The sequence below is a fragment of the Podarcis raffonei genome, chromosome 15, assembly GCF_027172205.1.
Source record: "Podarcis raffonei isolate rPodRaf1 chromosome 15, rPodRaf1.pri, whole genome shotgun sequence".
Classification (NCBI taxonomy): Eukaryota; Metazoa; Chordata; class Lepidosauria; order Squamata; family Lacertidae; genus Podarcis; species Podarcis raffonei.
Genome location: NC_070616.1, coordinates 4,575,184 through 4,588,703, shown reverse-complemented (window position 1 = coordinate 4,588,703; position 13,520 = coordinate 4,575,184). Strand labels below are relative to the sequence as shown.

Here is a 13,520-nt window from a genome sequence, read left to right as displayed (position 1 = left end):
ATCAGGCAGTACTTATTTAAGCAACTGATTGAAACAGGCAGTTTGGGCAACCCTACTCAGACACATAGCTGCTGCTGTGTTTTAATCTCTTTTTTTACTGTTAATTTTAATTATTAAAAAAAAAATAGCTGGCTTTTATTGGTAGTTTTAATACAGTGGTACCTCAGGTTAAGTACTTAATTCGTTCCGGAGGTCTGTTCTTAACCTGAAACTGTTCTTAACCCGAAGCAGCACTTTAGCTAATGGGGCCTCCTGCTGCTGCCGCGCTGCTGGAGCACGATTTTTGTTCTCATCCTGAAGCAAAGTTCTTAACCCGAGGTACTATTTCTGGGTTAGCGGAGTCTGTAACCTGAAGCGTATGTAACCCGAGGTACCACTGTATTTGTCAACCACTTAGAAGTTTTACTTACTACAATCAAGAAGTATAGGAATTTAGTTCAGTAAGTAAGGTAAAGGTAAAGGTACCCCTGCCCATTCGGGCCAGTCTTGCCAGACTCTAGGGTTGTGCGCTCATCTCACTCTATAGGCCGGGAGCCAGCGCTGTCCGAAGACACTTCCGGGTCACGTGGCCAGCATGACAAGCTGCATCTGGCGAGCCAGCGCAGCACACGGAACGCCGTTTACCTTTCCGCTGGTAAGCGGTCCCTATTTATCTACTTGCACCCGGAGGTGCTTTCGAACTGCTAGGTTGGCAGGCGCTGGGACCGAACGACGGGAGCGCACCCCGCCGCGGGGATTCGAACCGCCGACCATGCGATCGGCAAGTCCTAGGCGCTGAGGTTTTACCCACAGCGCCACCCGCGTCCCTAGTTCAGTAAGTATAATGAATAAAAATAGTCCAGCAAATGTACCTGGAGGCCTAAATGTCGCCACCCAACCCTCGCAATGGATGTCCAAACATGGAAATAACAGCAATGGACTACCTTACTAGGTTGTTGTAGCGTAAAGCCTACTGAGAAAGAATGTACCTGGGATAGCTTTGAGCCATCTAAAATGCTCATTATTGCTGTTATTGCCCCAGCTAAATGGTCAACCTTTGCTTAAAAGGATCGTAAAAATATCCGACCTGCCACGCTGATGCGCTAAGTGTTCAGACGCATTATACAGCACATTTAAAATGTGACTCTTTATCCCCAGTCTAGACAAGGTATGCAAGAGAAATGCAACAGCCTGGATTTGGCCCAGATTAACACAGCTCTCCTTGAAGAAGATAAATTCATCCAGAGTCCTGTCAGTACCTACTCTGGCTAAAAGCGGCTTCCTCCCTCCCACTCTCTTAAAAGGAGAGAGGGGTATGAGCAAATAAGAAAACTCGAGTCTGGTTCATTTATCCTTCTTTTCTGCAATTACTGCACTCACAGTGAGATCACAACATATATAATTTCAATAATAATAATAACAATAAATTATAATAATGCAGTTTTTTCAAAGTTGTCAAATGTATCTCTCTACTTTTGTCTTGCAAACTGGACAATGAAACAGGGTGGGTGGCTTGCAACTTTTCATTTGGGATATGTTATACTTGTCTTTCAAAATCAATAAAGGCACTGTATGTGTTAAAATGAGCATAAAATGGAAACATTTTAAATAGCCAATACAATCCCCAGTCCCTAACAGGGTCCCAGACAGCTGGGGTCAGGCAGTCTAGGCCAAAGTTAGCCAACATGGCACCCTACAGATGATTTGGACTACAACTCCCATTATCCCTGAACGTTGGCTGGGGATGATGGGACTTGTAGTCCAAAACGACGGGGGGGGGGAGGGGAAACCATGTTGGCTATCCCCATATTGAGTTATAAGAACAAATGTTTCTGCGTTCGTTTTGCTGGAGTTCTGGTTCCAACCCTCCTGCGGTCCTCAGCACGGGAGTGTATCATATAAACTTGTTATCAAAGGCAGAGTTAAATTTGACTATAGAAGAACTTTGCAGAGTAAACCAATTAAAACTCTTGAGACCCTGGGGAAGACGTCGTCCCTTTCAGAACCCTTTAAATATCCGATTTCCTTCTATTTATCTGTGCGATTAACGCAATGGCGCTGGTGCCACTGGCAGGAAAGAATCTGGTGACTGATTCACTGCTACTACGAGCAGAACCCAGAGGAGATGTGTTTACTTGTCTCGGTAAGCAAAAGAGGACAAAATGTTCTGGAGATTAAGCTGTGGATGTCGTAATGTACAGGGTAAGGAGGAAGGCGGACTCAAAAGACAAATCACATTTTTCCAAATTAAAACGTGCACCAACATTGCACAACCTACGAAGGGGGAGGGGGAAAACCCATCACATTCACCAGAAATGGTGCGCATCCTTTTCCAGGTAAACCTCGGTCCCGCCTTACAGGGCGGTCGTCATGAACAGAAAACTTCACCCTATAGCTGGAGAGGGGTGAGAGGCAGTCTGGAGCTAACCTGGGCTCAACTTTACCCGACTGCCAAATTTCGGATGAGCTGGTTAAAGCTCTGAGCGGGCAGTACCTTTAAAGTACTCCTTTTCCACTTTTAGAGTCACGGATTACACCCAAAGCATTCTGGGAACTGTAGTTTGTTAAAAGAGCTAAGCGGCGCCAGGAGACCCTTAACAAACTGCAGTTCCCGGGATTCCTTGAGCATCGGAGAGCCATGATTTTAAAAGTGAAAAAAGAGTGCTTTAACCGTACAATGTGGATGTGGTCTGGGCCTATGTGTGATGGGGGACGTCGCAATTTCCCCCTTTACCTACATCTGTTTAAATTTTGTTCCCTGTTCAGTTCAAGTTTATTAATGTGTGATTGTTTACAATGAGGGCAAGAGTATGAGAAAGCACGCATTTTTAAAATGTTAATATAGTTTTGCCCTAAATTGTAACATTTTTGATATTTGCTGGTCTGCGGGCACATCTAGTGAACTTGCTTGATGAAGCTGAGGTCTGCCCAGAGTTTTAACGGGATCCAGGCCAGAAACCCCCATATAAGTTGCCTCGATGGAAATGAACTAAATTTTGCTAGAACCAGTGCATTTGCTTCGAAACAGATGCAGAATGTTTATTTCAAATGCACAATTAAATAAATCCCCACTCTTGTCTCGCTGGGTGAACTTATGCCCACAGCTATCTTTCAGACTAAGCTACCTCATAGGTTTGTTGTTAGGATAAAATGATGAGGAGAGAGAGAAGGCCACCGCTGAGGCCCTCAGAGGAAGAAGGGGATATAAACTAATGCAGCAATAACAATAATGAGAAATAATAATATTTTGAAAATGAGAATTTCACGAAAGCGCAGAGTCTGACTCACTTTCCTTCACAAAAAAAGCAAAGCAATACAATTGAACTGCTTAGGTGCCCTTCCGCACAAAAGGCATCTCACAAAAAAGAGGGGAAAATAGCTGCTGCTTAATTACTACATTTATTTATTTTGTTCCATCTATTAATAGCTTCCTATAAAACATCTTACGGCACATTAAACTTTTAAAAGCCAACAGGGGCAACATAATGTCATAATGAAGGGAATTTTTTTTTTACCAAAGCAGGCCATGAGTTAGCAGATAATTTAACAAGCACACAGAAAAAAAGTAAAAATGGAGGCAGACAAGGGCAGTTTAAATCTCTTTCTCTCCCTCCTACCCCATGATTTCCAGTTATATTGAGCTTACTTCAGCTCAAGTCAGCTTACTGAAAGATGCCTCATGCGAGGGTGACTGAAAGCTGGTGAGTCAGATCCAGCATCTCTAATGCAACGAAGGCCTGAACTGAGTGACTCAAATGAGCTGCTAGACATGGATCAGGCCGAAAAGCTTTCTAAAGTACATTTCTTTAGGCTTTAATGTGTATGCTTCCAAATCTGCTCCAAAATGCTGTTAGGTTGGTGTCATCCTGGGAATCTGAATGGCACGTGTCAGGGAACTGCCATCGCAGCCAGGAGTGGAGGAAGGGCTCCCAAGCGATGCCGGAGAAGGTCCCAGCAGGAAAGGAGGGGACTCAGCTACCGGGGAAGGAAATCAGCGTTACACCAGGGAGAAAGGCGGGCAGAGGCGGGCTTCGGAGAGTTGGCTCCAGGACTCTTCACCAGAGACTAGCGAGGAGAGTACAGGTCCTCCACTGCCCACACCCACCCTGCGCAGAAGACTTCCGCGCAGGGAGGCTAGGCGGAGACTATCCATCAAGGAACTTTTATGTTGGAAGAAGTTCAGGAAACGCCCACTGACGGATTCTGCCAGTGACTGAGACAGACGCGGAATCAGGGCTGTCCAGCCAGGGGAAGGTTTATCCAGGCAACCTCGCCGAGAGTGGTGGCAACTTACGTACGAGCAACCCCCAATTCCCATTACAGCACGGTTCCCAAAAAATAAAACAAAGAGATCTTAAAATGAAACAGAAAACATAGAAACATAAAATAAGTAAAATCAAAATAAAACGGGTTTAGCCAGCTGAAAGACCAAAACAAGTGCGGAAAGGTTTCTATTTTTTGCCCTCCAACTATTTCTGTCATAACCCTGAACAGAGATTATTCTACAGTGGTACCCCGCAAGACGAACGCCTCGGAAGACGAAAAACTCGCTAGACGAAGGAGTTTTTCGTTTTCTCAGCCGCTTCGCAAGACACATTTCCCTATGGGCTTGCTTCGCAAAACGAAGCTTGCCCCGCAAGCTCCGCGGATAGCGGGGAAGCGCAGCGCGTCTTCCTCGCTGTCCCCGGACCTCTTTTGAAGCAAGGGGCGGCGGGGAGAAGATCGCTTCTCCCCGTTGCCAGCCCCGCAATCTCCGGGGACAGAGGGGAAGGTGCGCGCGCCTTCCCCTCTCTCCCCGGACCCCTTTTGAACCAAGGGGCGGCAACGGGGAGAAGCGATCTTCTCCCCGTTGCCGCCCCTTGCTTCAAAAGAGGGGACAGAGGGAGATTGCGGGGCAGGCAACGGGGAGAAGCAATCTTCTCCCCGCCGCCCCTTGCTTTAAACAGGTCCGGGGACAGAGGGGAAGTTGTGCGGCGCTTCCCCTCTGTCCCCGGACGGTCTCCATAGGAACGCATTGATTGATTTTCAATGCATTCCTATGGGAAACCGTGCTTCGCAAGATGAAAAACTCGCAAGAAGAAAAAACTTGCGGAACGGATTAATTTCGTCTTGTGAGGCACCACTGTATCATGACCCAATGTTATAAAAAGTCATAAGGTTAATTTACAAATGATTCAAATTCCTCATACTGCTGTTTTATTAGGAAATCAAGAATTTACACTTGGGGTGTACTGATTCAAGGTGTTACTAATGATATACAAAGTCCTCTATGTCTTGGGACAAGTTTATTTCAGTCAGGGTTTTTTTGAGGGGGGGGTGCCTTTGGCCCTTTAGAGGGTTGCCGAACTGCAGCTCCCCCCAGCCCTAGCAAGAATGGCCCATGGGCAGGGATGCTGGGAGTCGTAGTTTAGTAACATCTAGAGAGACACAAGTTCCTTGCCACTGGTCGTTTCATGAATTTGTGTATTGTAAGGCTGTCATTAAAAAAACCAACACCTTCTGGTTGGGTAGATGTCGCAATGCAGAGCGCTAACAAGATATACACGCAGTTAGCAATTGCCAACTCAACCTGCAAGACTGTGCCCTTTGGGGATGATTTCAGGACTGGGACCGAGATGAAGTCCTTGCTTACTGACAATCCACAGGCAGCCCAAATTAAAAAAAAAGTAAATAAATATGTAACTCCAAACAATGTGGGGGAAAGAAACTCAGAAATACAAGGCAGTTCACCAACAGTTACAGGCTTAATTGTTAAGAATTTAAACACGGTTAGGACAAAATCAAAACCAGTACACTTTTAACAATTCTGTAAAAGTTTCTTATGTCTCTTTTATAGCTCAGAACACAAACTTCACAACTAATTCGGTTAACATGATACTGTATGCATCCATAACCAAGAAAGCTGTAAACCACTCTAAAGACCATCTTGGGAATAGAGCAATTAAGGACAAATAACTCTGGTTCTTTCGACAGAATACTAAGCATGGGTGGTGCCGTTTTAATTCTAATTTAACAGCATTGTCTGCTGTGTGAACGTATGAGGTATTGTTTTTAACATATTTGGCTATATAGACTCCGTTTCCCAAACCAAGTTACCTATGGGACACCACAGAAGTTCTGAGAAAACTACTTAACGTCCGATCTCAGCTGGGCAGTATACACATTTAATATAAATAAACAGAAATGTGTGTCTGAGTGACAACAACAACAAATATGAAACGTGTTTTCTGAGCCGCAAGAGACCACTGTCACGTCCCTGAAGACCCCAGTGACTGGGCAATCCTTAAGTTATATATATATAAGCAATCCTTAAGTTATCCTGGACTCAAGCTGTTCAGCACCTAGTAAATTAATATAAGAACCTCAAAACTAACCACAATTACTTTAGCTTTGGGGAAGTGCACGGACCTTCAGAACGGTGTACTGCTATGGGCCGCAAATTATGCCAACATCATCATGGCTCACTTAGAATGAAGCTTTATCAACTACAACCCTCCCAAAAAGCTTCTCTTTTTTTAATCTGAGATAACACCGTTAACACCTCTTTTTCATCTGGACTCCTAGACAGGACGTGACGTCCCACCAGGACTTTTATAACTTTCTCCACATTGTCAGTCCAGACCACCATAAAATCTACTGGCTGTACACAGCCAAGTTGGACAATGCAACACGTCTGTTCGGACTTGGACCAAATCTCGCAACTAAACAAATCACACCGGGCATTCCTTAATTGCGGTACCCCACCCAACAAAGTGGGGAAGGGAAGCCTTGGTTCAACAAGGCCAGATTGGCACCCAGGAGCAACCTGCTAGAGCATGGAAAGGGTAAGAACATCAGAAGATGTTCTGGCTGCTGGACCAGGTCAGGTGGCCCATCTAGTCTAGCTTCCTGTTCTCACAGTGGCCAACCAAATGCTTCTTCAGGGAAGCTTGCAGGCTGTGACATGTATTCCCATTTGTGACTCTCAGCGGTAGGTTGCTTCCAACTGAAGAGGCAGAATATAGCTGTTGTGGTAAGCAGCCAATGATAGCCTATGAGAAAAGGGAATAGTTGTCGAAAAGAAATAGAGGAGGCCCTTCCCAGGGAGAAAGGATGCTCTGATTCCAACTAGCAATTGCCACCAGGCTCTGGAAAGGAAAGGAAGGGAGGCACAATCTAGTCTTTGACGCCTGACAAGGGCTTCAGGGCCCATTGCAATACCTCTGTCTAAGACACACCAGCAATGGCCTTAATTCAGGGTTCCCCAAACTCCCTGAGTTGCCATCGACCCCAACCCAAACTCTTGGGAACGTAAATGAAAACAAGAGTCAAGAAATATCAAAATGTAACCAACATTTATTCCCCATCAATCACCATGACCAGAAAGTATAAAATGTAAAAATAACATCTCATTAAATACAGCGGTTCCTCACTGGCAGGGGAGGTGCACTCTGTACATGCTCATTATTGCTGAGGCTCATAATTCCTAATTATTATTTTTTTCACCTTGTAAGCGCATTTTCCATCTGCAAGTCCTTTCAAGCCCATGGTCTTTATTCACTGCCTGCACATCCCTGTGCAACCTCAGTGGTTTAATATAAAATGCTTGTTTTCAGCTTGGCCTATTGCTTGGGCATCATCAAACCAACCACCCTTCTCTGCCTTGTTCCTTCACTCCTTGTCGTGTGTGTGTTCTCTTTTTATTAAGTTTGAAAATCTCAGAGTCTGCCCTTCATCTCCGTATTTTGATTTTTTAAAATTGATAAGACCCACTTTGAAGGGCAATCTTTGTCTGAAAAGAAGGATTAGAATATGACGATATGATGAATAATAATGAAAAGCACATAAGACAGCTGTGAGTTCCTTGCTGGGAAAGGTGGAACGGGTGGTGAAAGCTGGGCGTGGAAGGTGGAAGGGGACAATTTCAACCCATCCATACATTCATTGAAGAGAAGGAATAAGGACTTACTGAAGCACATGCCAGGATTCCAAAAAAGCCCACTTTCTGCACAAGGTTCTGGACTGCCAGCTTAGCACGGGAGGCAAAGTCCTGTGAACGAAGAAAACAACAAATTAAGTAACCAGAGATGGGGAAAGGGGGAGGAAATAATCAACCAGGGCTGGGGAGTTTATTTTTCCAAGCCCACAGGATTTCACAGCCTTTCTCACATCTCCCTTCCCACCCTGCATTGTGCAAGTGTGTTTAATAATTTTAAAAAAGCCTTTATTAAGCGAGAAAGAGGACATAAAACTGACACACTGGTGAACCAGACATCCGGTGGGCTCATTCAGATTGAAAACGCTGAAAAATCCCAGATGCTCATTTGCAGCTCTTCCTGCTAGTGACCCTTTCGAACTTTTGTGACACAGACAGGTAATGTTCATCACTCAAGGGGGGGAACACCTCCCTTGGGATCTCTCCCCTCCACACACACCTGAGCTGGAGTTGGCATCACGGCCATTAAGTCTTTAGAGAATCATAAAAACACAATTAACTGCAATTAGAAAAGGTGTGAACATGGCTTTCTTTTCCGGAAGGTAAGGGTTACAAGCCAGGATTTTTCCATAAAAAAGCCCTCCACAGCCCCACTCAAAACGCTAATAACTCCTGACTGTGGTTTGGTGGCAGGACATACGCTTGGCAAGCAGAAAGGACCAGCCTTTATTATCCCTTGGCACTTTCTGGTTACAGGAAAAAATGGACCTGCCCAAAATATTGGGGAGCCATTGTCAGAGGAAATAGCAAGGAGCTGGGTTCCCCCCACCCTTAAAAAAAAAAAATCATAAAATGTATATACCATTTAATTGTAAACAAAACATTGAAGCGGTTTACAGATAGAATAAAACAATGCAACAATCAGGAAAAAAGTTAAACACAGCTATTTAAAACACACACAAAATAATTTAAACAAACAAACAAAAAATATCCTTCCAGTAGCACCTTAGAGACCAACTAAGTTTGTTATTGGTATGAGCTTTAACAAACTTAGTTGGTCTCTAAGGTGCTACTGGAAGGAATTTTTAAATTTTGTTTCAACTATGGCAGACCCACACGGCTACCTACATGTAACTAAAATAATTTAAATCAACGATAAGCTAACCACGAGATTGAAACACGTGCCTACATGTCTGGATAGGTTACTGTTTTTAGAAGGTGATGATGAGATCCTGCCTGATGTCAATAGACAGTGAGTTCCACAGTGTTGGGGCTGCCACACTAAAAGACTGATTTCTTACAAACACAGAACGTGGAATCTCATGTTGGCAGATTTAACAGAGCAAGAAAGAAACGCCACCTGATTCAAATAAAAGGGCTCAAGATCTGGGCTGAAGACATCACATTACTGCAAATAACATGACATTAAAAAAGAACTTATGTAAGCTGTATTTTTGCCATGATATTAAATAAATATGCAACACACACACACAATTTTTAACAAATGTGGAATGAAAAGAAACCCTTATTAATCCCAAACAGAACATTTTTTTGAAACATGGCCTCTGGAAGATGCAAATATGTAACTTATGTTATTGTATTTATAACCAATGGAAGGACAGCTGACAAGAGCGCAAGTCGCTTAAAGTCATCAAGTCACTTAAAAGCAATTAGAACGGTCATAAATTTCGATAAAACAACTTCATGTTTAAACAAGCAAATAAAACCCACCAAAAACTACAACCAGCCAGCAGCACAGCAGCAGAAGGGTAACTAATGACTGGTGATACAGAAGAAGGTTTAAACTCATTTTTCACTGAGGAAAGAGCCAGGCTGAGGGGCTTCACTGGGGAGGTAATTCCTTAGAAGAGGGAGCACAGCCAAGAAAGCCCTGTTAACGCACACTCCTTTATTGTATTTTATATATATATAATGTGTGTGTGTGTAATGTGTATATGTACAGTCATACCTCAGGTTACAGACGCTTCAGGTTGCATTTTTCGGGTTATGTACGTGCCAAAACCCAGAAGTATTGGAACGGGTTACTTCTGGGTTTTGGCGGTCGCGCATGCGCAGAAGCGCCAAATCACAACCTGCACGTGCGCAGATGTGCCGCTGCGGGTTGCTAACACTGTGGTTTGTGAACGCTGCGGGTTGCGAACGTGTCTCCTGCACGGATCACGTTCGCAACCCGAGCGTTCACTGTATATGTATATGTACACACACACACACACAGGTTTACTATTATGGAAAGATGTACTCTTGCCTGAAAGATGTATTATTGCCTGAATAAGCCTGGCAGAATAGGAAAGTTTTCAGTAGGCATTTCATAGCTGAAACAGAAGGCACCTGCTGAGTCTCTGCTGGCAGGCCTGGGTCGATGATACCGAAATCTCTGTTTCATGCTTATAATAATAATAATAATAATAATAATAATAATAATAATAATTTATTATTTATACCCCGCCCATCTGGCTGAGTTTCCCCAGCCACTCTGGGCGGCTCCCAATCAGTGTTAAAAACAGTACAGCGTTACATATTAAAAACTTCCCTGAACAGGGCTGCCTTAAGATGTCTTCTGAATGACAGGTAATTATTTATCTCTTTGACATCTGATGGGAGGGCGTTCCACAGGGCGGGCGCCACTACCGAGAAGGCCCTCTGTCTGGTTCCCTGTAACCTCACTTCTCGCAATGAGGGAACCGCCAGAAGGCCCTCGGCGCTGGATCTCAGTGTCCGGGCTGAACGATGGGGGTGGAGACGCTCCTTCAGGTATACAGGACCGAGGCCGTTTAGGGCTTTAAAGGTCAGCACCAACACTTTGAATCGTGCTCGGAAACGTACTGGGAGCCAATGCAGATCTCTCAGAACCGGTGTTATGTGGTCCCGGCGGCCACTCCCAGTCACCAGTCTAGTTGCCAGATTCTGGATTAATTGCAGTTTCCGGGTCACCTTCAAAGGTAGCCCCACGTAGAGCGCGTTGCAGTAGTCCAAGCGTGAGATAACTAGAGCATGCACCACTCTGGCGAGACAGTTCGCGGGCAGGTAGGGTCTTAGCCTGCGTACCAGGTGGAGCTGGTAGACAGCTGCCCTGGACACAGAGTTAACCTGCGCCTCCATGGACAGCTGTGAGTCCAAAATGACTCCCAGGCTGCGCACCTGGTCCTTCAGGGGCACAGTTACCCCATTTGATGTCAAATGAGCTACACCTCAGCTCTGGGAACAGCCAATGACACGCCTGCAGAGGCTCTCAGTGATCAAGCAGAGATATAAGGGCTCAGCTGGTCCCTGAGGTACCGTGGGCCCAAGTTGTTCAGGGGCTTTGTAGATTTATACAAGCAGTTTTAGAGTCACGGATGGGGAGCCAGGGCAGATGTTTTAACAATGGCGCCACATGTTGCCGGCCGGATGTCCCCACCCAATGACGCTCCTGAGGCAGACCCAAGGGCAGCCCCGGTCTCAGGATGGCCAGGGAAACACCATTTGTTAAGGCAATCTAAGCTAGTGAAAGGCATGTTTAGCCACCGGATGTCATCAGGGCATTCAAGTGTGATGCTGGAACCAGCAGCCCTCCAACTCCTTAAGCGATGGACATTATCCTTGATGGGGAGAGCTTACCCCAAAAGGCTGAGCGTTTCAGAGTAGCAAAACCTGTACCAAGAACACCCTTGCTGTTCAGAGATGGAACACTGATCGCCCGAGGAGGAAAATATCCTCAAATGGATGTTGGGACATCAAACAAGGGGCAGCTTCTAAGGTATATGGCATGGGTTGCCCATACGATGCCTATGGAGCCTGCAAAAGCTCTCAGCTACCACCTCCTCAAAATCCGCCATGCCCCAATGACTGCCATTCCTGCTCAGTTCCTGTTTGCACAGGATTCAGCCTCTTCTAACACTGAACCCACCCTCACGCCTGCTTTTCAATGGGTGCCAAGACTGGACACCTTACCCCATCCATGCTGAACAGAGGAGAGGTGCAAAAGGGGTGTCTCTGCAAAGCCAATATGGCAGTCGATGATGGAGGTGCTGTTTCTCCCATCCATGGGTTGGCCGATCGTTTTGTGATCCTGCCTTTTTCTCTGCTTGTTCCGGCGTGGGAGCCATCTTGCGTAGCGCCATGCTCTGACGGCGGCCGTTTTGTGATATGCCACCCAAAGCAGCCATTTTGTGAATGGAGACCACAGCATCCTCTCAAAATTCCTGACGTGCCCATTGGTTCAGGAAGGTTGGTGACCTCTAGTAAATGGAAACCTAAAGTAGACTAACTGATGGAGAACAATAATCCCAAGTTTAGGACCAGACTTCAAATTCAAGTTGTGGGGAGATTTGTCTATATGCTGACCAATTAAATAAGGCAGCAGCCCTTAAACTTTCTATCCAAGTTACAATAGGCATGCCACTCAGCAATCCTACATCTCATTTGCCTTTATAGAAGCTCAGCTTTGGGGAACTTCAAAAGCAACCAATGGTTACAGGACTCATGTTTTACTTTATTTATTTTTTAACCTACACCCCCACCCCAAGTTCCCAACTATATTCTTACAAATATCTAGTACTGCAATACAATAATATATTGTATACAACGCAAAAGAAAGGAGCACGTTCATGGAAATGTCCTGTGGCAAAATTTTCCAAACCATCTTACGTTAAAAGCATGGACATTCCCAAACATATTAATTTTATGTAGAGGCACAGAAATACGACAAAGTATGAAAATGAGTCTGAATGGATCAAGCTAGTTTCGAACAAAGATAGTTATAGTACAATATTTTACGTTAAAGGCTGGAGCAAATATAAAAATTATGAGTGAGTCTTCATTTAAATAAATCTGGTAATACAGATTTTCCACAGATGTTACACTCTAGGGTGGCAAAACTGCTTTTACAGAATGTGATCATCCCAGAAAATATACACATCATTTGACTCTGATTAGGAAGTCTGTTGAACAAAAACTAGTTTCAAAGTTTTACCTTGGTTTGAAAAATGCAATATAAAAAATACTAGATAGCAGGTTTTTGAGCTAATTAAACAGCAGTTTAAATTATTACTTTTAGGCGACATTTAAAATGCATTCTCTAAAATGGTTTGAAAAAGAGGTTTTGCCTGCTAATTTCAAGACTTTTTTTTTAAAGGCCTGATAAGACAAACTTTATAGGGAAGGTAATTATGAGAACACATTTAACTCCTTAAATATATATATATATTCACCCATACTGAGATCTATTTTAAGAATTATAATTTAATGATTATTCTGAACATAAAAAATATGAGTTGGCAGTTTATAAATATGATTGTAAATACAGTAAATGAAGGAATAAAATAATATATACAGAAAACAACAGCCTTTCCTCTGATTCATATATAATTCAGTGCAGTTCAAATGCCTGGATTTTTTAACATAAAAATTCAAAAGCAAAAATAGGTCCTAATAAAAAGAAAAAGGAGTTTTTGCACAAAGCTCAAACATTTCTGCCTATTCAAAGCTTATTTACAGCTCACTAGAACTAAAGAGAATATGTTACACATACATAGTACCATTTCCATCAGCTTTAGATTGAAGATAAACCAGCTGTCATACATTCCTTGTAAGTTGACTCTAAAAAATGGGAATTTCTTATTAAATG

General features: G+C 43.9%; 1 protein-coding gene across 3 annotated transcripts in view; it reads right to left on the bottom strand.

Annotated features, from left to right (window-relative positions):
* Positions 1-13,520, bottom strand: part of VMP1 (vacuole membrane protein 1) — a 112,174-nt gene that overhangs the window by 30,698 nt on the left and 67,956 nt on the right. For all 3 annotated transcript variants that reach the window (XM_053367062.1, XM_053367060.1, XM_053367061.1), the window contains exon 8: positions 7,928-8,008. In XM_053367062.1, coding sequence (XP_053223037.1) covers positions 7,928-8,008 — 81 coding nt within the window. The remainder of the gene's footprint in view (positions 1-7,927; positions 8,009-13,520) is intronic.